Source organism: Neovison vison, chromosome 1 (genome assembly GCF_020171115.1).
Source record: "Neovison vison isolate M4711 chromosome 1, ASM_NN_V1, whole genome shotgun sequence".
NCBI lineage: Eukaryota > Metazoa > Chordata > Mammalia > Carnivora > Mustelidae > Neogale > Neogale vison.
In genome coordinates, this window is record NC_058091.1 from 232,673,516 (window position 1) to 232,700,270 (window position 26,755).

At 38.9% G+C, this 26,755-nt stretch overlaps 1 protein-coding gene across 2 annotated transcripts in view; it reads right to left on the reverse strand.

The window, feature by feature from the left end:
- The window catches only part of STK32A (serine/threonine kinase 32A), a 95,731-nt gene extending 69,500 nt beyond the window's left edge, over positions 1-26,231 (reverse strand). For both annotated transcript variants that reach the window (XM_044224984.1, XM_044224977.1), the window contains exon 1: positions 26,080-26,231. In XM_044224984.1, the coding sequence (XP_044080919.1) occupies positions 26,080-26,198 (119 nt within the window). In that variant the 5' untranslated portion in view covers positions 26,199-26,231. The remainder of the gene's footprint in view (positions 1-26,079) is intronic.
- Between the last annotated feature and the right edge of the window lie 524 nt (positions 26,232-26,755).

The following is a 26,755-nucleotide window of genomic DNA, read 5'->3' on the forward strand; positions in this document are numbered from 1 at the left end:
ATTTTAAAGAAAGAAAAACCTATATGTATACAAAAAAATAAGGCTAAATACAATGAAGGGATAGAATATGACTATAACAATGAAAATTTAAAAAGATTTTTAAAAAAGTATTGATAAGATAAAATAGATTAAAACGTTAAGATAGGAAAGAGAAAAATTTTAAAAGAATAAGAAAAAAAATTCAAAAAATTTAACTTTGAAAGACTAAAGAATCATGGGGAAAAAGCCATGAATTTTATGTGTTGCATTCCCCTAGCTCTGTCTTCTGGGGGAGGGGCCTGTTGTGATTCTCAAATGTCTTTGCCCGAAGCAGAATTGCACCACCCTTGCCACGGGCCAGACTAAGTAGTCTGCTTGGGTTCGCTCTCGGGAGCTTTTGTTCCCTGAACACTTTCCGTAGAGCTTTGGAGGATGGGAAGGAAGACCTCCCAGTCTCCGGCCCAGAGGAGTTGAGAGCTTGGGCTCCCCTCCTCAGTGCTCAATCCCTCCCATCTCCCTGGTTTCCAGCTGCACTCTGAGCTCACCTGGCCTGTGACTGAGGTTTTCTATCTCTGGTGCACAGCCCTGTTTGGAGTCTCCACACCCAGCAGAATCCTGCTGCAGGCTCCTGCACCTCCCGAAGGAGGAAGGAGAGGGTCTCTCCGGATCTGCCACATGTGGGGTCCTTGCTCAAAGAGCAGTGGTCCAACAGTGCCTTGGATCAATTTAAGGTATGTCTGGGCTGAAAGCCCCCTCCTTACCTCAATCTCTGTAACTACCTACTGATACCTGGGAGTTCTGCCACACTTAGGTAACTCTGGTCTGTCTGTGACCCCGAAGGTCCTGTGACCATACTTTTCCCCACAAGGGATCCACCTCCTCTTAGCCTCTAGAGCGTCATCCCTCAATGGAGCAGACATCTTAAAGTTCTCCATCGCTTGCTGGGAGCTGGCTCCTCCCACTGTGGTCTATTTTCCCATTGCATCAGATTCACTTCCCACGTCCTACCTTCCTGAAAGTGGTTGATTTTCTGTTCCTAGAATTGTTACTCTTCTTCTCTTTGGTCTCCTGTTGAGTTTGTAGGTGTTCAGAATGGTTGATAACTATCTAGCTGAACTCCTGGGACCTGATATTAGGTCTCCTAGTTCTCCACCATCTTGCTCCTCTCAACCTCTCTGATTTCATCTTGGTTTATTTTTTCCCCTCTTCCCTCATGATCCTCTGTTTTGTCTCTTCAATTCCACATACAAATGAGATCATATGATAATTTTCTTTCTCTTATTGACTTATTTCACTTAGCATAATACCCTCTAGTTCCATCAATGTCCTTGCAAATTGCAAGATTTCATGTTTAATGGCTGCACAGTATTTCATTGTGCGTGCATGTGTGTCTCTGTGTGTGTGTATGTACACACCACATCTTCTTTTTCCATTCATCTGTTGATGGACATCTAGGCTCTTTCCATAGCTTGTCTATTGTGGACACTGCTGCTATAAAATTTGGGGTACAATTGCCCCTATGGATCACTACATTTATATTTTTGTAGTAAATACCCAGTAGAGCAATTGCTGAGTCATAGGGTGGCTCTATTTTAACTTCTTAAGGAACCTTCGTGCTGTTTTCCAGAGTGGCTGTATCAACTTGCATTCCCACCAACAGTATAAGAGGGTTCCCCTTTTTCCACATCCTCACCAACATCTGTCATTTCCAAACTTGTTAATGTTAGTCATTCTGACTGGTATGAGGTGGTATTTTATTGTGGTTTTGATTTGTATTTCCTTGATGACAAGTGATGTGGAGCATTTTTTTCATGTGTCTCTTGACCATTTGTATGTCTCTTTGGAGAAATGTCTTCTGTCCATTTCTCGATTGGATTATTTGTTCTTTGGATGTTGAGTTTGGTAAGTACTTTATAGATTTTGGATACTAACCCTTTATCTGATAAGACATTTGCAAATACCTTCTTCCATTCTTTTGGTTGTCTTTTGGTTTGTCTACTGTTTCCTTTGCTGTGCAAAAGCTTTTAATCTTGATGAAGTCCTAAAAGTTCATTCTTGCCTTTGTTTCCTTGGCCTGTGGAAATGTGTCTAGCAAGAAGTTGTTGCAGCCAAGTTAGAGAAGTTACTGCCTATGCTCTCCTCTCCTGTCTACATTTAGGTCTTTTACCCATTTTGAGTCTATTATTATAAATTAGCATGGTTACCAACTAAGACTGAAGAAGTCACTCATGTTTGAAGGCTGTCTCCTGGAAGCCATCTTGAGATAAATCTGAATCTGAGCATTGGAAGAGATCTAAAATATTTCCAATGCAGCATTTTTCAAATTGTGGCTTACAACCTATTAATGGGTTATGAAATTACTTTGGTTGGTTCTAACAAGCACTTTTTAATAAAAAGAAATAAAATAGATTGAATAGCACAGAAAAGAACATAGGCGATAAAACTTTTGGTTTTACGAATGTGTGTGTCTCTGTGAGACTACTAGATATCTACTAGATTGTGATGAAAAAAATTTCTTCCTATGGGTTGCAGTAAAAAAAACTTGAAAATCATGACCCTAGGAAAACCTGCAGCCTACTGCAGAACTGTTGTGCCAAATCTTCATTCAGACTCTGCCTAAGCAAGGGTCAGTTCTAATATCATCATCTAGAAAAGCAAAGAAAATGAATTACTAATACTAGTTACTGCTTCTAAAAGCACTCAGGTTTTGGAGAGAAAGTCTATTGATTGATTCATCAAGGAATCAGTTAAGCACACACTTAAGAAAAATGCAATTAGAAAATAAACACAGGGGTGCCTGGTTGGTTCAGTAGGTTAGGTATCCAACTCTTGATTTTGCTGAGGTCTTGATCATGGTTGTGAGTTTGAGCCCTGCATTGGGCTTCACATTGGGTGTGAAGCCTACTTAAATAAATAAATAAGTGTCAAATAAGTCTGGGTTTAAATATCACATGTGAATTTAGAGCAAATCTCTTAAACTCAGAGAGATTATCTGCACATTGGTAGTAATTTTATGCACCATGTGGCAAATAGCATATTAGATATACAGTTTGTAAAGTAATTAACATAAAAGATGGCACATAACATAGCTGTAAAGAACATGGTCTTAGGGCCAGACTGCTTGTGTCCAAATTCCAGCTCTTCCCCTTAATGTCTTTATAACTGGAACAAGTTCTATAAGCCCTCAACACACCCACTTATAATGGCACAAATCTCATAGGGCTATTGAGAAGTGAGTTAATACATATTAAGTACTTAAACTAGAGCTTGGAAGATAGCTTGCAATGGGTAAATGTTAACTCTTATTTTAATTACCCTTATTCTTCCACCCATGAATGTAATATAGCTCTGGTATTAAGCAGATTAATTTTATGCAGTTATTTCCCATTATTTAGATGAAATGTCATATGAAGACATTTACTACCAATGGTATAAGCAACATGATGATGCTCACTGATTGAGCTTTTCACTATGTGTCAGATACTATGCTAGGTACTTTATGTGTACTATTGTACTAATTATTATGTATTGTATTTAATTGTTACTGCAGTATGTCCATTTTTACTGATCATAAGAATTCAGGTTTAACCCTCAAAAATGTTAGCAATCCAAATCCATCAACATATTTAACAAATTCTACACCATGGCTAAATGAGATTAACTCCTGGACACCAAGTAATATAATACATCATATTAGTAAAATAAAGGACAAAACATATCATTCCATTAGATACAAGAAAAGCATTTGATAAAACCCCTATTCATGATAAAACTCATAACAACTTAACAAACTTGGAATAAAGGAGAGTTTCTTCAACCTGTTAAAGGGCATCTGTGATAAAACCTATGGTGACCAACATACTTAATGGGGGAAAGACTGAATGTTTTCCCTCTAAGATCAGATGCAAAGCAAGATCACCTGGTCCCACTTCTATTGAATATAGTACTGAAGGCTCCAGCCAGTGTAATTAGCCAAAAGAAAATAATAACAACAATAATAATAATAAATCACTAAAAGACATCCATATTGGAAAGAAACAAAACTATCTTTAATCACACACAATTCTACATATAGAGAATCATAAGAAAACCACCCAAAAAACCTACTAGAATAAATAAAACAGCAAGGTTGCAGGATACTAGATCAGTATACAAAAACCAATTACATTTTTCTAAATAAGCAATGAACAATATGAAAATGAAATAAAGAATATGTTTGCATTCACTATAGCTTCAAAAAGAATGAAATGCTTAGGAATAAATTTAGGAAAATTGTGCAAGATGCCTACACAGAAAATTATAAAACTTTGCTTAGGAAAATTAGAGAAGATCTAAGTAACTAAAGACTACTCCATGTTCATGGATTGGAAAACTCAAATATTGTTAAGATGTCAGTTATGACCAAATTGATCTACAGAGTCAGTGGAATCCCTAGTCAAATTCCCAACAGGTGTGGTGAAAAAATAATGAATACTGTTTTTCTGAAAATAAATAAATTGGAAAAAAAAATTCCCAACAGGCTTTTTGTTTTTGCATAAATTGACAAGCAGCTCCTAAAATTTTTAAGGAAATGCAAAACATCTAGAATAACCAAAATATTTTTAAAGAGGAAGAAAATAAAAACACTTTGACTCTCCAATTTCTAAATGTCCTATAAAACTATAGTTATTAAGACAGTATGGCACTGGCATATTGACCTACATATCAGTGGAAGAGAATAAAGAGTCCAGACATAAATCCTCACAGTTGTTTAGTTTTTGGCAAAAATGCTGGGGAGGGAGGGTTGGTTTAACAAATGGTGCTGGGACAATTAGCTATCCACTTCCAAAAATGATGAACCTAGACCACATCGTATACAACAGGTAACTCAAATGGGTCCTAGACATAAATGTAAATGCAAATACAATAAAATTTTTAGAATAAAACAAAGATTTTAGATAAAAAAATATTTGAGACCTAAGAAGAGGTGAAAATTTCCTGGATATAATATGAAAGCAAAGACCATTAAAGATTGATGAATTAGACATTTTCAAAATTCATAACTTTTACACTTCAGAAGACACCTTTAAGAGAGTGAAAAGGCAAGCAGCAGACTAGAGGAAAATATCTGCAAAATATACAGTCAATAAAGAATTATGTCCAGAATTTAAAAGGACTGTTAATAAGACAACTCAATCAAACAATGGCAGAGACACAAATAGATATTTCACTAAGGAGAATACAGATGAAAAGATGGGCAGCATCATTAGGAATTAGAAAAGTGAAAATTAAAATCACAAATATCATACATATCTGAATAGCTACAATAAGTAAGAGGTGATAAGAAGTGTTGGTTCAGGACGCTGAGAAAAGGAAACTCTGATACATTGTGGGTGAAAATGTAAGTGGTGCAATCATTTTGGAAAACAGTTTGTGAGTCTATCAAAAAGTTAAACATAATATTACCATTTCACTTAGCAGTTCCACTCCTAGCTATCTAACCAAAAGAAATAAAAACATAGTTCCATGCCAAGGCTTGTACACAAATACTCACTGCAACATTATTCGGAATTACCAAAAACTGGAGAAGGGCTAAATTTCCATTCACTGGTGAATGGTCAAAATGTGTATATTCATAGTGGAATATTATTCAGCACTAAAGAGGAATGAACTCCTAGCACAGGCTACAACATGGCTGAACCTTGCAAACATTAAGCTACATGAAAAGAAGCCAAACACAAGAGATGACTTATTGGTGATTTAATTTATACGAAATTGCCAGAAAAGGCAAAAGTAGAGATATAGTAACTGGATCAGTAGTTGCCTAGGGCTCAGGGTAGGAATGGGGATTAACTCTACAAGGGTAAAAGCAATATCACTGAGAGAATAAAAAGATATATAAATTGATTTAGAGCGATTACTGCACCATTCCATAAAATCATTGCATTGTTCCCTTGAAATGGGTGAATTTTATGGCATTTAAGATATACCTTAATAAAGTTATTATTTAAAAAAAAGGACAGTGGGTAAGGGAAAAAAGATTATGATATAGAGAGGTTATATATTTATTCAAGAATCATATGTTAGGAAATTGTGAAGGAAGATTGCATCTAAATCCACACGGTTAACATACACACTGTATGAACAGTGACCAATACAGTTCATAAAACAAAAAGGATCCAAAGCTTATAATAAAGTCTGGCCAGGGACTAGAATAGTTATTTAAATGCCCTTCTAGGGGCGCCTGCGTGGCTCAGTGGGTTGAAGCCTCTGCCTTCGGCTCAGGTCATGATCCCAGGGTCCTGGGATCGAGCCCTGCACTGGGCTCTCTGCTCAGCAGGGAGCCTGTTTCCTCCTCTCTCTCTGCCTGCCTCTCTGCCTACTTGTGATCTCTGTCTGTCAAATAAATAAATAAATAAATCTTAAAAAAAAAAAAAAATACCCGTTTAGTCAACTCGCAAAATTCAATTTGTATGCCTCTAGGGTATTCTCAGCCTAATGGTGGGCCATTTCCAATCTTCAGCCAGCCAGACATCTCCATAGAAGAATTTTTAAGAACCAATGTTGTCCTGTGCACTCGAAGGATAGAACAATTAATCCATGCTTTTCACACTCTGAACAGCGTGTGCTCACAGCAGACTTTTCACAGTTTAGGAGAAGTGCTAGCTCATGTGAGAAGAGATCCCTCAGGAATGGGTCAAGAGGAGGTTAGAGTATACTGTCCCAATTGTTAAGAACAGATCTGAATTTCAAAACCTGTCTTTGGAGCAGTGGCCCATCATATTTCTCCTCTTTGGCTCTGTAATAATTTTCCAAAGTACATCCAATGTGAAATTCTTACAAAACAAAACAAAACAAAAACAACCCACCAGTATTAATGCACCTAATTCATTTGCAATGACAACACAGAAAACCCAAGGTATGCGGAAGTCTGATTTCAACATTTACAAAAACTCTACCCAGCTGTTGTTGCTGTGTGTGTGTGTGTGTGTGTGTGTGTTTAACTGAAATGTCACAGCATGAATGACAAGCTGAGGTAAAGAAAGATTAACGGCTTGGATAACACTGGAACTAACTTGAGACAACAATCTAAATTCTCTGGGCTATAAATTCAGAGGGAGGGAATTCACAATCCAAATAAGCATGTACAACTTCTATTCCTCAGTGTATCAGAGTGAGGACACTTGCATCAAGGTTTGATGAGAGCCATGGTTGGTGAGGACATGGAGAAATGGTTACTCTCTTACACTCTGATGGAGGGTAATTTGGCCAAAGCCCCTTTGAAGACAACTTAGAAATATCTCTTCAACAACAAAATGAAACAAAACAAAAAACCCACATGGCTTTTGACCCTGTAATTTTATTGCCAGGAAGTTTCACTATGGATATATTTGAAAAATCATAACAAGATGTACTTACAAGGAGCCTCATTATATCACATAAAATAAAAAATAATTTACATGCAATAGGGAAGCATGTGAATAAATTAATGTAAATTCATAGTACAACAATTTTAAAAAATGAGGCAGGTCTGTATTCTGATATGAAAAGATTTCTAAGATTATGAAGACAAGCTGAGGGAAAGAGCAGTGTCATACTATAATATGTATTATGGGGTAGATGCTCAATGTACATAAAGAGGATATATGTCAGGGGTGCCTGGGTGGCTCAGCTGGTTAAGCATCTAATTCTTGGTTTTGGCTCAGGACCTGATCTCAGGGTGGTGAGATGGAGCCCTGTGCATGGGCTCTGTGCTTAGTGGTGAGTCTGCTGGAGATTCTCTCTCTCCCTCTCCCTCTGCCCTTTCCCTCCATAACCCTGCATCCTCTCTCTATGAAATAGATAAATAAATCTTAAAGAAAAGGATATATTTCAAAAGGATATACACATACAACCATGAAAGGAAAAGAAATATATTTCACAGATATGCTTATATATGAATAAATATTTTCTGAAAATATAATAACCAGTTTTCTAAATAGTAGGGTTATAAGTAATTCTATTATTTATATTTTATTTTACATTTTACTTTTTAATTATATTTTTATATTAAAAGATCTAATAAACATAACAAAAATATTTCCTGCAACCCTCATATGTCTAATATATGTTGTCTCCTTGCAACAAGTAGTAAATAAACCCTAGAGATCTACTTCATGGTCAAGTAGATATAGACCACAATATTATAATCATCAAATTTTCTAAGAGATTAGAATGTAATGATTCTAACCAGTAAAAAGGAAGGATCATTACAAAACAAGACAGAGGTGCTAATCATCACCACAATGGTAATCATATTACTATATACAAATGTATCAAATTAACATGTTGTATACCTTAAATTTGTACAATGTTATATGTCAAATACATTTCAATTTTAAAAAAAGGAAAAAAAAGATTGATGTCGTCTTATCAGGAAAGGAACTAACCCATTTGAGTAAGTTCCTAATCTATGTAAAATATCCAAACTAGTAGTTTTTATCAGGTGTTTTTTTAAAGATTTTATTTATTTATTTATTTGACAGAAAGAGAGATCACAAGTAGGCAGAGAGGCAGGCAGAGAGAGAGGGGGAAACAGGCTCCCCGCTGAGCAGAGAGCCCAGATTCGGGGCTCGATCCCAGGACCTCGAGATCATGACCTGAGCTAAAGGTAGAGGCTTAACCCACTGAGCCACCCAGGCAACCCTTTTATCAGGTATTTGATGTTAACATTTCCCCAGTTGTTCTAGAAATGTTACTTCAAAAGAACTTTTACAGAATATTTAGGTACTATAAATGGATTCAAACAAGGTCCATACTTCGTCCTTGGTTTATGTGCCTTTAAATTCTTTTTATTTTATAGCTTCCCTGACTGACTCTTTTTGTCCTAGTAACTTTTTTTTGGAGAAACCAAGTCAATTTTGCTGTAGCATTCCTGTAGTCTGAATTTTGTTGACTGCATTCTTGTCATGTCTTTCTCCATGTTCCACAACTTTCTTTACTTCAAAAAAATTGATGGTTAGATCCCATGGCTTAGATTCAGGTTTGATTTTGGAGGGCAAGACTTCTTCACGGATGGTGTTGTGTACCTTTTTTTAATTATTATCTTCCGTGAGCCAATGTACAGTACATCAATAGTTTTTGATATAGTGTTCAGTGGTTCATTAGTTGTGTATAACACCCAGTGCTCATCATATCATGTACCCTCCTTAAGACCTATCACCCAACTGCCCCATCCCCCTTCCCCCTCCCTTCTGTAACCCTCAATTTTTTTCCTGGAGTCCAGATTCTCTCATAGTTTGTCTCCCTCTCTGATTTCTTCTCATTCAGTTTTCCCTCCCTCTTCCCCTGTGGTCCTCCGTTCTATTCCTTATATTCCACATATGAGTGAAACCATATAATAATTGTCTTTCTCTGCTTGACTTGTTTCACTTAGCATAATTCCCTCCAGTTCCATCCATGTCAATGCAAATGGTGGATATTCATACTTTCTGATGGCTGAGTAAAATTCCATTGTATATATGAACCACATCTTTTTTATCCATTATTCTGTTGAAGGGCATGTTGGTTCCTTCCACTCCTTGGCTGTTGGTGGTGTGTACTTTGATCAGAAGGTCTATAAGAAATAAATCTATCAGGGCACCTGGGTGGCTCAGTTGTTAAGCATCTGCCTTCGGCTCAGGTCATGATCCCTGGGTCCTGGGATTAAGCCCCACATCGGGCTCCCTGCTCAAAAGGAAGCCTGCTTCTCCCTTTTCCTCTCCTACTCCCCCGCCTGTTCCCTCTCTCACTGTGTCTCTCTCTGACAAATAAATAAATAAAATCTTAAAAACAAACAAACAAAAAAGAAATAAATCTACCTTTCCAAGGTGTTATCAGCTATTAATTTCCTAAATGGCTATCTCCAATAATTGTTTAGGGGTTGTGATATTTGAATTCTATCATTTCTAATTTATATTTTAGCTGGAGTATTGTAGAAAGTGAAATCGCCTTTGACCAGTTACTTGGCTGTTCTGATGTAGAATTCACATTAGAAAGGTAAAATCAATGCTTCCATATTCCTTTATCATTTTTCCAAAATGACTTGGTGGTTTCATAGACACCTCCCAAAGCAAACAATAAGTTTTGTTTATTTTTTAGACAGAATAAACTCACAGGTTTGATGTTATCCCCCTTACTGATGTTCTGTTCATAATGTTCATTCTTTGGCCAGTAGACACAGAGTCAAATTGGATCATGTGTTATTTTGATGCGACCCTAGTAGGCTTTGATAGCTTTTTGATCTTCTGATATGAAAAAAATACTCCTGGCTATCTTGTAGGATTCCTCCTCCAAACTATTTGAATGATAGAAGCGTTGTCACTGTTAGTAGGTTTTATCAGTGGAGAGAGCTGGGAACAGATGGTGACATGTGGTATAGGTTCATGTACATTGTGTACAGGCACACACAAATGTAACTCTAGGGAAATACATTGGAAGATCCTAATAACACTTTCTATTGACATTCAAGACAACAGAAATTCTTAATCTCATCAGTGTAATTCCAGTGATTTCTTTCTTCAATACTGAAAATCTGGTTCTTAGGGATTTGGGAATCTCTCAAGGAAGTTTCACCAAATAATCCTTCGTTCTGTTAGCTTTATCCCACCATATATAAAAAACACTCTCAGAACAGCAACATGAATACTACCTTTTACAACACCATTACTACAAACACTTTAAGTTATTTTTGCTATTCTTTTTTGTCATTGATTTACCTTTACTGTACCTTACTGTACCTTACTGATGTACAGTAAAGTTATTGCTTAAAGGTGACTTGGAATAGTACATTTCTGTGTGGTTATGTTATAAACTGGATATATATTTAGGTAAATTTATGTCATTTTATGTTGCATTTTTTTGAATTCTTTTAAAAATTTAATTCTATTTTATAGTTATGTAAAATAATTGTGTTTTCAAAGTGAAATCTGTAAAGCAAGGTATATTGAGAAAAGTTGAGATTCTATCTCTTTCTGTTCGTGTAATGCCTCCATCTCTTCATTGGTAACTTCTTTAAAAATACTTTTTATTATAGTAAAATATATATGGTATAAAATTTATTATTTTAACCACTTTAAGTGTACGATTCAGTGGCATTAAATGCATTGACAATGTTGTACAAACATGACCACGAGGTACTTTCCAGAATTTTTTCTTCCTCCCCAACAGACACTGTACCCATTTTTTTAAGCTGAAAGAACAAGATTTTATTTTTCATATACAAAATAATATACAATTGAAAAGAAATTTTTGTTTTTACCCAATATAGTAGAATATGTGCCTGTTTTCTTTTAAATATTTTATTTATTTATTTGACAGAGAGAGATCACAAGTAGGCAGAGAGGCAGGCAGAGAGAGAGAGAGGGGGAAGCAGGCTCCCCACTGAGCAGAGAGCCCGATGTGGGACTCGATCCCAGGACACTGAGATCATGACCTGAGCTGAAGACAGCGGCTTAACCCACTGAGCCACCCAGGCGCCCTATGTGCCTGTTTTTATAGTGTCTTTCCCAGCAAGGTACAAGGTCATGCCTATCTAGGAAGAGAGCCTTCTCCCATCATAGAAGCTTTTAAGATTGTTTCTCATATATATTTTCAACTTCTGTGTGGCTTCTAAACTATTTAATGGTCTTTGCTGAGGTCACAGTCTTGAGTTTGTGACCTCATAATTATTTTTATAACTACAAACTATGTTGTTAATAATACCTGATTAAGATGTCCCTGCCAGCAGTCATCGAAAAGCAAAAATCTTTTGCAATTAGATTTACCCACAGTGAAGTCAAAGGCAGCATTACTTTGAAGTCAAAGTAATTGTGAATTACTAACAAAATTCACAAATCAATATGTACTCTCTTTTCTTACTATTATGAATGTGCCTCATTAGTTCTCGTTTTAGACACTGTACCCATTAAATAACTCCTCATTCTTCCTTCTTTTTCCACCTCTATTTTCTGTCTCTATGAATTTGTGTATTCTAGGCACCTCATCTAATTGAAATCATACCATGTTTGCCCTTTGGTATCTGGCTTATCTCACTTGGCATAATGTTTTCCAGGTTCATTCATAACGTAGCATGTGCCAGAATTTCAATTCTGTTCTAGGCTGATTAAGATTCCAGTGGATGCATATGCCATGCTTGGTTGATCCATTCCTCTGTTGATGGATATATGGCTGGTTTCTACCTTTTGATTGTTGTGATAATGTTGCTGTGAACATCAGTGTACAAGTACCCATTTGAGTCCTTGCTTTCAGTTATTTTAGTATATGCTTAGAAGTGGAATTCCTGGATTGCATGGTAATTCCACATTTAACTTTAAGAGGAACCACCAAAATGTTTTCCACTGTGACTTCACCATTTTATATTCCTAGTGGGAATGCACAGTGGTTCCATTTTCTTCACCACCTTACTAACAACTTTTATTTCCCATTAATAAAAAAAGAAGAGTAGCCTTTCCAATCAGTGTATAGTGGTATATCTTTTGGTCTTGATTTACATTTCCCTAGTGCCTAGCAACATTGAACACATTTTCATGGGCTTATTGGCCACTTATCTTTTTTGGAAAAATATCTTTTTAGACCATTTGTCCATTTTAAAATTGAGTTATTTCCCTTTTTTGTTATTGAATTGAATGAGTCCTTTATATAGTCTAGATTCAAGTTCCTTATCAGATACATGATTTGCAGATAATCTTTCCCATCCTGTGGATAGTCTTTTCACTTTCTTGATGGTGATGGTGTCTTTGAAAGACAAATGTTTTCCATTTTGATGGGGTCTAATTTATCTGTTGTTTTCTTTTGTTAATCGTGCTTCTGGTGTCCTAGCCAAGAAATCATCACCTAATCTAAGGTCACAAAGATCAACACCTATTTTTGTTAGAAGAGTCTTATAGTCTTAGCTCTTAGATTTAGGTCTATATCCATTTTGAGTTCATTTTTGTGTAGAATGTGAGATAGGAGTCCGACTTCATTCTTTTGCATTTGGGTATCTAGCTGTCCCAACACCATTTGTTAGAAAGACATTTTCCCATTGAATTGTCTTAGCACCCTGGTCAAAAGCAAACTGACTGTAAATGTGAGTTTATTTTTAGATTTTCAGTTCTGTCCCATGACTAACTTTATGCCAGCACCACACTGTCTTGATCGCTATAGCTTTGGAGTAAATGTTCGAATTGTGATGTGTGAACCCTCCAATTTTATTCTTCTTTTTCTAGACTGTTTTAGTAATTCCCTTGAATTTCTTAGATTTCAGATCTTTAAATGTCTATGTAAATTTTCAGGTCAGCTTGTCAATGTTTGCAAAGAAGCCAGCTGGGATTTTAACAAGGATTGTGTAGAATCTGTAGATGAATTTGAGGCCACATTGTTTTTCCCACTTAACAGTATATGCTGGAGTGCAGACCTTAATAGTAGATAGATCTATTTCTCATTGCCTCTCTCAGTTGCACAGAGCTGCATTTATGGATGGCACATGTTTCACCAATTTGTTGCTTATTGGAGGACATATAGGTTGTTTCCAGTTTCTTGCTCTTACTGATAATGTAATGGAAAAAAATTTTGTAAATTTCTTTTTGTATTCTGAACAGAAAAACTTTGGGATTCCCAGAAGTAGGTTTGCTAAGATAATTTTTTTAAAAAAGCAAGGCATATATAATGTTTGCTCTATATTGCCAAATTTATCTCCGCAGAGGGTGTGTATCATTTTGAATTCCCATCAGCCATCTATGAGAGTGCCTATTTCTCCATATTCTCTCTCTGGAGTGTTACCAAATTTCCAGAAGTTTTCAACTTCAGAAAAAACCAAGCAGTAGAGAAAGAAGATTTGACACTTATGAAGTGATCTCTCCCTGTCTCATAAGTAGTCTTATAAAGTTCTTGAAGGAAAAAACACACCTTCCATGCTATCATCAAAACATGCAGAAATGACCTCATCCACTCTTGTCTATCTTATGTATACGATGTATTTAGGTTAAACACACACATATCTAAAATTCATCAACATGGATAATTGAGAATTTATGTAGATCTTTTTAGCAGTAGTTAGAATGAATTTGAGAGAACTACCTTAAAATAGTCATAATAAATGCTCATGAAAAGTTCCTTTTAACCACAAGAAACTTCTATGTACATCTCAGGAGACATAAAGACTCTGGGTCTAGGTTCATCTCCCCTCCACCTGAGAGTCTTAACCTCTTCTCACCAGACATAAATTAAACATTATCCCTCTGTGTTTCTCTCTCTACATTTCCCCAGCAGCCTGCCATTGCTTTATAGAACAATGGCCAGAACTCCAGAAACCTAGCTATAAGTGATTGCATTGTATTATATTGCATTATAACCATTAGAATTTTTTTTTTTGCCTGAAATCCTCATTTGGCTTGATGATTTGATGAATTTGTATTTTGCTCATCTCTGTTTCTATCAGCAACCCCTGGCATATAGCTCGGTACCTAATGAACACTTGTTTAGTCAGTGGCCATTTTATACACGTTATTGTATATTTACTTGTACAAGGTGCTAAAGCTGAATGAGGAAACCCAGGAACCCAGGAGGAAATAGAAATAAATATCTGAACAACAAATATGTAGTTAAAAAAGGTGCTAGAGGCTGTGAAAGGAAAGTGCAGGATACTATAATAGAGGCTGACAGAGGCCCTACTTTTGATTGACCATGGGGGACGGGGAGGACAGAGGAGTGGAGGTGGGGAGGGGTCAGGAAAGCCTCAGACAATGTAATACAGGTACCTGCCTGCTTCGAATCATGAACTATAGACTCCAGTTAAATGAGCAAAAGTCTACAATTTTCACAATGAAAAAGATTGCAAGTGATTTTTAAAAAATTACACATAACAGCTTGCAGACTATTTTCCCAATGTTCTGATGCAATCGTTGATTTTCCCCAAGCCCTGACCTTTCTCTGGACAGAGATCTGAATGCAATTTTGTGATCTGCCAGCTCATCTGTACTGGCTCTGGAGATGTTCTTTATGAAGCTTCTCTGGGGAAATTTTGGCTTTATTATTTTCTACAGAACCTCTTGAGATAGCTACCTCAGAGAATAACACAGTCAGTAAGCAGACAAAGAGGAATAACACCATCTTGCTACTTACATAAAAGCAAAAGCCAACACACAAGCTCAGATGATAATGAAGAACAATTAAACCAGACTCTCACCCATAGAATTTATCGGGGTCCAGAGGAAAAAAGTGGTAGAACCTAAAACTTTACATGCTTCATGGGACCTGGAGACCAACTGCAGAGAGACAGTTCAGTGGGATGATTTTGGGTCCTTGATGGGATTGCAAATGGCCATGTGTGATCCTGAAAGTGGCTGGGGACACCTGAAGGATGCTAAGAGGTCCAAGAGGGGCTGAGTCAAACATGTTGATTGGCTATTTCTCCAAGGGGGATGAAAGAGAGAGACAAAAAGTTCACCCGGGCATAGGGTCTGATCTACCCTCTGCCTGTCTAGCCAGAAAAGCAATGTTTCCTTATCAACCGGGTTACCTAAGTCTCAGAATTCGAGGGTCATGGAAGGGCTTCCCAGCACTGCTACCCAACAAAGAGATTCTTACTTGTGAATTTCATGACCTCCTTCTAGCTTCTCCATTTGTCATGCTCCCTACTTCCTTCACCTGACTAGGGATTTAGAGTCTAACCAGACCACCTGCATCTTCAGACATGTTTTGATATTTCTGCCTCTGACCCTCATCTCCTGGGGCTTTTCTGTCCCTCTCTATTTCTGATATCCAGCAGTGGGATACTCCTCCATGGAAGCAGTGGGAACTCCTCCATGGAAGCAGGGAGAGGCAGTATGTTTTATCTCAAACTGGAGGGTAGTCAGTTATAATGTGATTTTGTTCCACTACAGTATTACCATTTGTCAGGTTAAGTGGCTCTTAAAAATTATTTTTATTGATTTTACAGTTGTATATAATTTTTAAAAGATAATAGAACATGACCAACTAGCATTTATTTTAATAGAACAGGACCAAGTACGGTTTATTTTAGGAAACTCATTATAAGATTTGCAAATCCATTAATTTACTTCACCACATAATAGAAATGATCTCAAGAAAAAAGAAAACACATTTGACAATATAGAATACTCATTCATGGTAAAAACTTCCAGCAAACTAGGACTGAAGGAAAACTTCCTTACTGTGGTGAAGGATATCTACAAAGAGCCAAAAGCAAACATCATGTGCTATCTTGAGATCTTGAAAAACTCTCCCATGAAATCAGGACAGACAAGGATGTCTACTGTATTCAACTCTGTTCTCAGTGCAAATGCAGTGAGCATGAGTTTAAAAGGAACTGTTATTATTAGTTAATAACATGATTGCAAATATTGAAAATCCAAAATAATCTATAGGCCAACCTGTAGAAATAATCAGAGAATTTAGCAAGTTCACTGGATACAAAGTCAATATTCAGAATCAACTGTAGTTTGCTCAACAAGCAACAAATACTGGAGAATAAAATCTGGGTAAGTAATTACCATTTATCATCACATCGAAAATATTAAATACCCAGGAATAAATCTAAAGATACATATGCTAGATCTCTACAATAAAAAGTGAAACCAAAGAGAGAAATATACAGGAAGGTATATAGGAAGTTCACGAATTGGAAGGTTTATTATTTTAAAAAGACCTTAATTCTGTCTGAATTAGTTTCAGCATAAGCCACTACAAATACCAGCAGCTTTTAAAATACAAGTTAACTAGCTGAGTGTGAAATTTATACAGAATTGCAAAGGGCCAACCACAGTCAAGATAATCCAGAAGAAGAATTATGTTACTGAATTCTGCTATCCATAGAAAGCTACAGTAATTAAGGTAGTGTGACAGATGTGTAAATGCACACAAGGAGATCAATAGAACAAAGTCTGCAAATCCACACGTATTTGGTGGGATGACTCTCAGCATATGTGTTACTGCAGCGCAATAGGAAAAGGAGAAACTTTTGTGAATGGCGCTGGGCTAATTTGATTTCCATATGGGGAAAAAGTGAATCTTGATCCTGGATTACAGATCTACATGTCAAAGCTAAAACAGTAAAGCTCCTAGGAAACAGAGTACAATATTTTCATCCTGGTATGGGCAAAGATTCCTACATAAGACACAGAAGGTACTACCCGTAAGGGAAAGGATGGATAAACTAGGCCACACTTAAATTCAAGCTTTTTGAGTGACTCCACACCAAAATAAAATAAAATAAAAAATTAACATCCTTGTGGAGTGTAAAGTAACTCACAGATAGAGCAAACAATTTATATTCAAAAATGGACGAATGAGGGAAAAAAGGCAACCAGTAGAAAGATGTACAAGACTTCAACACTTCATAAAAGAGGATTTAAAGTGACCAATAATTGTATAAAAATATGGCCAAACTCGTAAATCACCAGGGAAATCCAAGCTAAAACCACAATGAGAAGCCATTACCCCTTTACTGGCACACCTACGTGAAGAAACTGACAATACCCAATGTTCGTGAGGTTTTTACAGCAACCTGAATTCTCAGACATTGCCGATGTGAGTATAAACTGGTACAACTTCTTTGGAAACCTGTATACCAGCTAAACCTACATAAATCCCAGGATCCAATGACTCAATTCCTATGTTTCCATCCCAGATATATGGATTCTGCTGACCAGAAGATACAAACAAGAATGTTAATAACAGGACTATTTGTAAAAGTCTCACACTGGAAACACCCCCAAATACCCATCAGTGGAAAGATGTGTAAACAAGTCATGGGATATTCATACAATGGAAAATGAGAGAGAAATGATAATACATTATTGCTACCCGTGAAATATGGATGGATCTCACAACACAACAAAACCATTTTGCACCCCACCTTTCAAAAATAACATCACTCACTTCTTGTGTGCTCCTGAAGCCAGTCCCTTTGATCCTTTGTCTTATTTTTTGGATTTGGCTCTTATCAAGTTCACAGTATCTGTATCTTCCCAAGGCCAAGTTTGCTCTCAGTTTTCTCCTTATTCCTGACCTCTCTGCATCACTTGCAATAGTTCGCACCCCTTCCTTTGTGAAACAGCCTCTAGTTTCTAGGATGCTGCTGTTACCTGGTTTACACCTATCTTGTTGGCTAGCTTCAGGCTGTTGCTTTTTGGTCCAGTTTCCTGAGTCTTCCTCTGTCGGAACTATAAGGGTGCTCTAGGTCTTTAGCCCTTGGCCCTTTTCTTGCTATTTAACTTCTCTCCAGAGATCTGCCATTCAAGCCCCTGGTCTAAATAGCATCTACAAGTCAATTTTTCCCATATTTGTGTTTTGCTGCCTTCACCTTGGACCCTGGATTTCTTTTCTGAGCTTCAGACTTACTGCCTATGCAGCAGCTCTATTTGGATGACTAAGAGGCAGCTCAAAATGAACAGAGCTAAAAAAGATTTCTTGATTTTCACAATGAATCCAATCCTCCTCAGATCTCCCCATCTTAGTGAATGACACAGTCATTCACCTAGTGGCTCAGGTCAACAGTCTGAGAGTCAGGAGTTATTTTATTCTTTCTTCTAGCCAAGGCTAGAAGTTTTTATTGTATTTATTTTATTTTATTCTATTTATTCTTTTTATTCTATTTATTTTATTTTATTCTTTCTTCTGAGCAAGGCCGGTTGGACTCTCTCCCAGGACTTTGAACCTTGAGTGGATGACATAAGGTTAGAAAATTGATGGGAGCTGATTCATCTCAGCTGAGACAGCCGTAAGGGCCTGTTAATTTCTGCTACCTAGATTCCCAGAACTGCCTTTGTCCTTCACTTTCTCAAGACCTGCTACTCCAGCTTTACGTTTGAGACTGTAAGCCACTCCATATCTTCCCAAAGAAATTTTTAGCCTGATTTTAGCATTTTCTAATAGTTTCCTGTGTTGTTTGCAAGAAAGGAATTCTTTTTTTTTTTTCTTAGATTTTATTTATTTATTTGACAGAAAGAGCACAAACAGAGGAAGTGGCAGGCAAAGGGTGAGGGAGAAGCGAGCTCCCTGCCAAGCAGGGAGCCTGATGTGAGACTTGATCCAGGGAACCTGGGATCATGACTAAGCCGTAGGCAGAAGTTTTACTGAGCCACCCAGATGCACACAAGAAAGAAATTCTTGGCCATACTGATGAGTAAACAAGTAAGTGAATGTCTGCATTTTAAGGACTCAGTTTCCTGTCTATTAGTCCATCAGTTGGTCAGTCAACAACCATGTGTGCAGCCATTACTATGTATCGGTCACACAATTAACACTGTTCTTTGCTAAGTTCTTCAGGGACTGCTGTCCATTGTTCTCCACTTACCCAAGCTCATCAGAGCCATACCCAAGGACAACTTCTTCCAATGATGGCACTGGATCATTCAGGATAGCCTCTCCTTTTAAAGATCCTTAACGTAATCACATGTCTCCCTAAGATAACACAGCTGGACACTAAGATAAGAACTGATTTTAGTCAATAATATATTATTGCAACAGGAATCCCGTAGTGTGAAGTGAACTCAACTTTGATGAGTACAGAAGTGACCGGGTGTTTGACAGGGAGGATGAGAGGGTGGAGAGGGGATAAGCCAGGACCGGGTAGTCAGCAAAATGAAAGTTACGAAGAGCCTGAATGGAGTCTCTATGGGAAACTCATCTGGGTTTGTTAACTGGCACTTACCAAAGTTAGGCCCCTCCCTTCCCACAGAGGCAGGGAGATAGGCCCTGTCTTCAGGTGTTAGCTGGAGCAAACAGTAAATTCTCTTGGCAGCCTTGCATTTTCTCAAGCAGGCAGGGTAAGGGGAGCTAGTGTCATCCTAGGGTTGTGGCCCTGAGCTATTTAATAAACGATGTTAGCATTTTGTTCAAGTGTTTATAGACCAAGTTTGAGGCCTGGGCAAAGAGATGGTTGAGAAGAGCCCAGCCAGAATCTGGTCAAGAGGGAGGCCCAAGGTACTCAGATGAGTGCTTCAAAGATGGACGAGAGAAGCAGAGAGTTGGAGTCAGAGAGAGGTTGGAAGAAGCCATGTGGTTGGCTTTGCCGGTGGAGGAAGGTGCCTTGAACCAAGGAATGCAGGTAGCCTCTAGAAGCAGGAAAAGGTAGGAAAACATTCTTTTCTAGACCTCTGGAAGGAACATAGCCCTGAGGACCGCTTCCTTGCAGCCTAATGAGATTGATTTTGCACTTCTTTTTGTTTTATTTTATTTATTCATTTGACAGAGATCAGAGGTGCTCCTGATTTTGCACTTCTGACCTCCATAAGCGTATGATGCTAAGTTCGTGGTTTTTAAGTTGTTTCATATTCTTTTACTATGGAATTTGTAAAATTTATTTACAGTGAAATGCACAGATATTAAGCATAGACTTAATGAATATTTACAAATCTATGCCCTGGTACAGGGCAGCAGCACAATCATGAGGATAGAGTATTTCAGCTGCTCCCAGAGTTTCCCGCATGCTATGTTCTCATTAAACCCTGTATCCCGTAGGTAATCATTTCTCTGATTAGTTTTGTGTGTTTGTGAACTTTCAGGACAAATGGAAATACAGGACAAAAGAATATCATGTGCTAGCTATATTGTGAAAATAGCTTTAACTCCACGTACCACCAGTAGGCATTGTATGAAGCCACTAAGTTTATGGTAATTTGTTCCAGAAGCAACAGGAAATCTAATACAGCTGTTATTTCTATATAACGTAATATGGGTATTTTTCATTTTCTTTAGAATGTCTGTATTTTCATATTTTATATAAAATGTGTATTTCATTTTTTAAAAAAATTAATTTTTTACAATTTAGAATAAACCCAAAGACTTCCTAATGGCCAGGCCAGCTCACTGGCAGGAGCACATGTCTACTCAGGAATCTGCTCCAGGGGCTGAGGGTATATTCTATTTGGGGTGAGGCCTCGCTGAGTTTTTGTTTTAAGCCTCATTTTTTTTTTTAAGATTTAATTTTTTTTTTAAGATTTTTTAAGATTAAGCCTCATTTATTTTTTTAAAGATTTTATTTTTTTTAAGATTTTTAAAGATTTTATTTATTTTTATTTATTTGTCAGAGAAACAGAGAAAGAGAGAGAGCACATGTGCACACAAGCAGGGGGAGCAGCAGGCAGAGGAAAAAGGAGAAGCAGCTCCCCACTGAGCAGGGAGCCCGATGTGGGGCTCCATCGTAGGACCCTGGGGTCATTACCTGAGATCTGCTGTTTAACTGACTGAGCCACCCAGGCTCACTTGTCATTTATTAGGCACCTACTATGTGTGAGGTGTTTTAGAAACATATCCTTATTCATAGTAGTACCTTCTGCCCTGGGTCTTGCTGTTATCTCCAATTATGGAGGAGGAAACCAAGCAAATACACAATGTAGTTTGGTCCATTCACACAGTTACCAAGTGGTGAAGCAAGGGTTCAGACTCACGTCCCTCTGACTTCAGGGCTCATCAAAAACCTGGAATGGGCCTGATTAAATAGGGGATGTTTGTGAATGTGCAGGAAATGGCGATGGTAGAATGGGGCAAGAGCAAAACCTGAAGCGAGGTGCCATCTCCATTCATTCTTTCCATTATTCGTTCATTCATTCATTCATTCATTCAGCAGAGATCTGTTGAATGCTTACTGTGTGTGCGAGGCATTATTGTGGGAGCAGTGAAAAAAATATACAAACATACCTGCCTCATAGAGTTGGTATTCTTGCGGGATGTAAAAGACAATAAAGAAAACAAGTTCCGTTTCCTTCCTAATTTGTAAGAGTCCTTTGTGAGGTCCATAGGAGGTGGGGATAGTGTAGCAGGAAATGCAGGGTTTTTGAAGCCAGACTTCCTGGGTTTGAGTCCTGGCTCTGTGAGTTCCTGGCTGTGTGGCTCTGGGAAAATGACTCAGCCTCTCTGAGCCTCCGTTTCTCTGGTGTAAAATCGGACTCATAATCCCCATCCACCTAAATTGTGAGGACGAGTAAATGAGACAACAGAGGCAAAACTCTGAAGTAACAGGATTCCGATGACAGGAAAGCCCTTCTTCTTTCTGTGGCCCTGGAGGCTACCTTAAGTTCTCACAGTTCATGATTCTATGGAGAAACACTGGTGTGCAGTCCTCAATAATGGAGGCTGATTCCAGGCTGTGTTCAGTGGTCTGACAAGGACCCCCTTTCCCAGTCCCGATACAGGTAGTCCTTTCCACTTACAACAGAAGATCTTGTCTTCCCATTTCCTGAAACCACACGTGGGCCCCTTCTGTTCCCAGAACAAGAGACAAGGGAGGGGGCCGCAGACCGCCCTGAGGAGCTGTGTGTGCAGCTGCGGGCTTAATCTCAATTAACAAAAGCCACCTGGGGAACCGGGCTCTGCTGGGCAGCACTGGGAGGGATTTGTTTGCAGGCTCTGGGTTGCCAAGGCTTTGTGAGCAGCCCTCAGGGAGGGACTCGCAGGGAGATTTTATTTGCTTTTCCTGGATGCCAGCCCTGTCAGGCAGCCTTTGCTTTATAACTCGGCCTACATCCGACGATTGTGTTCCCGAGTGGGGTCAGGTCCCCCGAGGCTAAGGAGGTTCAATTTTAATTCAAAATATGCTTTCACCCTTAACTCAGCTGGCCCTGGTGAAGACACACACACACACACACACACACACACAGACTCCCGTTCTACTTAGTCCTTCATGCCCTCTCACACTCGATACATTGATTAATAGCAGCCTCTCAAGGTTACTGGAAATGTGGGGTCCATCAGGGGCTCTGCCCACTACTGCTCATCCCCACATCCCCCCCACTCTGGGGCTGCATTACAGTGAGGGTTGCCAAATTCAGTAAATAAAAATACAAGATGCCCACTTACATTAGAAATTCGGAAAAGGAATTATTTTCAGATCAAATGGGCGCCACGCAATATTTGGGACATATACTATAAACAATTGGTTATTTTTCTGAAATTTAAATCTAACTGGGTGTCCTGTGTCGTATCTGGCAACCCTAATGCCACCTTGTTTGTGTTGCTCGGTAAATAGAGCCACAAATGAGGGAACGAATGGGGCTAAGCATGATTAAAACCGGAAAACCAGAGGCAGCCATTTCTTTGGCCAGCACACATGGATGTGTTGGAAGTGGTTGTTTCAAGGTGGAAGCATTATGGAGAATTTTCTTTCTATGTGATTTTTCTGTTCTTCCAGTTGACTGCCATGTGTGTAGTTTTCACATAGCACATATGTATTCACACCTCTATACACACACACACACACACACACACCAACTTCTTAACATTAGTGTAAAACCTCCTTAAAAGAAACAGTTTGTGTTTTTCCTCAGCCTGAAAACCAGAATTTTCTGAATACATCCCTAGGAGTTAGCGGCATTTGGAGTATCCAGGAGAGGCCTACTGACCTTACCAGTATGATAGAATATGCAAGAGGTACGCGGGGATTAAAAAGGATTGCTGTTACATTATTAATAATACGATGCTTCTTAAGAAAATTGGCTCCTGACACTTTGGGGATATAAAGATAACTCTAGTTAAACTGAGGGCACAGAATCCTGATTAAATTGTACATAATGGAGGGGGGGGAATCTTTGAGTCTTTGTTCTTTGATTTGCAGAATGAGGGTGGAAAACAAAAAATCACAAGCTCTTATAGAGAATGAGTAGAAGACTTGGCCCTCCCCCACAACACACACAACTTCCTGTGATGTTTTGAGGTTGAGTGCCACTGGAATTTATGTCTGGGGTGCCCACAGTGGCCCAGCAGGGATGGACATGTTCGGAATGCTACACCTTCACGGAACAAGGAAGGAAAAGAACTCCCATTTATACGATGCTTGCTCTGTGTTGAGCATAGCACTGTATCTCATTTTGCTCATAAAAACAACCCAAGTTACACACATTAACCCCATCTTATAACCATGTGAGTTAAGAATGATAAAGATTCAGGCACCTGGGTGGCTCAGTGGGTTAAGCATCTGCCTTTGGCTCAGGTCATGATCTCAGGGTCCTGGGATTGAGCCCTGCATGGGGGGGGGGTCCCTACTCAGCAGGAAGCCTGCTTCTTCCTCTCCCTCTGCTGCTCCCCTTGCTCATGCTGTCTCTCAAATAAATGAATAAATGAATAAAATCTTTAAAAAAATTATGAATATTGCTCACAGGTCACACCTCCAGAAGTACTGCAAGTGCTTAATAGTTGAAGAGTCACTTACATTCCCTATGTTGTACTTACTAAGGCAGAAAGTCTTTATTAGAAGGAATCAATATGCTTTCTGACCATTTTTTTAAAAAAAGATTTTATTTATTTATTTGACAGAGAGATCACAAGTAGGCAGAGAGAGGGGGGTGGGAAGCAGGCTCCCCACCGAGCAGAGAGCCTGATGGGGGGTTCAATCCCAGGACCGTGGGATCATGACCTGAGCTGAAGGCAGAGGCTTTAACCCACTGAGCTACCCGGGCACCCCTCTGACCATTTTTATCTCAAGATTTGAATGACAGAAAGTTTTCTGCTATTCTTGAAGGATGCCCTCCCTCACTCAGTTAATGTGATGCTAGAATTAAGGTGGGGGCAGGTTTCTTCTCCCTCCTCTGTCACTGTTACTGGTGCCCACTGTCGTGTGAGGTTCCATGTGAGAGGGAAGGAAGGCTAGGCTCTGTGTCAGGCTGTCACCAAGTCCCTATTCGTGGCGCACCAAGTATTCCCTGCATTGATACCAAATTAGCAAACAGCAAAATCGGTAGACACCCACCTTATAAAAAAAGCAAAACAGGAATAGACTGAAATCCATTTTACATATTTAGTGATGAGGGACCAGTGGTGTGAAAGGGGGAAATGTGGAGTTTGTCCTTCTAAAGGGTTCCTGGTCTTAAAAGGAGAGAGTGAGTCGGCTGAGCTTTGGAAGAAGGAGAATGTGACTTTGAACAAAGGGAGGATGTGAATTGAGAAAACCTCGTCATTGTCAGGGTGGAGAGGGGGGAGAAGGCAATCTGGTGATTGTGAAAGGTGGGGAAGAGAGCTGCATGGATGTAACAGTGCGTGGCAGTGCTGTGAATAGGCCACTCTGAGCTACTGATTAAACACACTGAGCGTGGGCCATAGTTAGACTCCACCGCGTCTGAGGAGGGCATGAACCTATTTCCGGGTCACACAGAGCCGTCTTTTCAACTCTGGTTGTAGCGTCTTGGAGCGAACTGTATATTAAGTGAACTGCATTAATTAAAAATGGAGGGAGACAGGTTTTATGCATTAACTCTTCCAGAAAAATGTCCCCAAACACACAGTGACATTCCAAGTATTTTTCCATTAGTAGTCTCTGAATAAAGACTTTTTTTTTTTTTTGCCTTTGCTAGTAGAAACTGCTTGGTATGCATATTTAAATAACAGTCACACTGAATTAGCTTTAGGAACAGGCTCTTAACATAATGGATGCATTAAAATGTAGAGGAAAATGAGAGAGCTGCATACAGCCCTCCACACGTAAGAAAAGAGCAGGGAGTAAGAGACATAGCCAGTTTCTAGCCATTTACTAAGCCTTGGATTGTGATCCTGGCTTGGGGAGGAGACCACAGTTACCTAATGTCTAGTCACTGATCTGAGTTTAGCTCCGGCTCTATTAGAAGCTATTTGGTGAGAAAGGCAGCACCTGTCCTTTTCCAACTCCCAGGTGTATATTTGTGGACGCTCGAGAAGGCTGCTGCAAGGAATCCATGTCCACTGCCAGTCCCTGTAGAGAGCAAGTGCTTTTCTGTACACGTTCCCAAGACCAACCTCCCCTCAGCCGCTGATGACCTACTTAGCACCCGATGTTGCTGCCCCACAACTAATGGGGGGAAAGTATCTAGTGAACGACAAGACATCTGAACTCATTCTTTGTCAGCCTATTTAGCTGCCATGTTTTAAAAAATGTAGGGTCCTGAAGGACCAGGGAACTGTGACCAAAACCAAAAAAAAAAAAAAAAAAAAAAAAGGCAAGATTTATTCATGACAATAAAACAACAATTCGTTTCATTTGAAATCAAAGAAACCAAGGAGAACCAAAGCCTTTCGGGAAAAGCCTAACTGAAGATTTTGCACATGCACACCTGGAAATCCAGATGGGTTTACGGACCAGTGTTTGGGGGTGAAGGTGGGAATGGCTCCATTCAGAGATCCCATAAAAGCACTTACCACAAATTCACCAGGAAAGGGTGCTCCAGACCTTGCATGATCTGGAGTTCCTTGAAGACATTCCTCACTTCGTTGCGCTCCACACATTTCTGTTTGTTCATGTACTTCATTGCATACATCTTCTTGGTATCGTTCTTCTGCACAATGCAGACCTAATGGCACAAACCAGAGTGGGAGAGCAGTCAGGTAGCTGACAGATCACAGCCGTGGGAGACAGGACAGGAGGTGCTCAACGGCATGGCCTGGAGGCCTCCCTACTTGCAAATTCTCTGATGCTAAAGTTGCTGCTTAGCTCTGATTTCAGAGTAGAAAATCTCATTTTCTACCCCTGTACCGGGTCAGTTTGTGAATCTCTGCTTTCTCAAACAAGCCTGCCTGTTTTTTGGTCTTTGGGTTTTGTTTAGATAGCATGCTGGAGAAAAGAGCTGCTTCCTTGTCAGGAATTTTCCAACAACCAATGACACGCTTATTCTGATCTGAGTGACTGATAGGCGTGCAGCTGAACTGCGGAGCTGAACAACATGGCATCAAGAATTTCTCTTTACACCATACTTGATAGAACCTAAAATAACTTAAAGCACTGAGAAAGCACTGACCATGATGTCCATGTTTTGGGAATTCTTTTAGAGGGTCTGGATGTCTGATAAAGTGGGCTGCAGATGATTTTAAAAGGCGA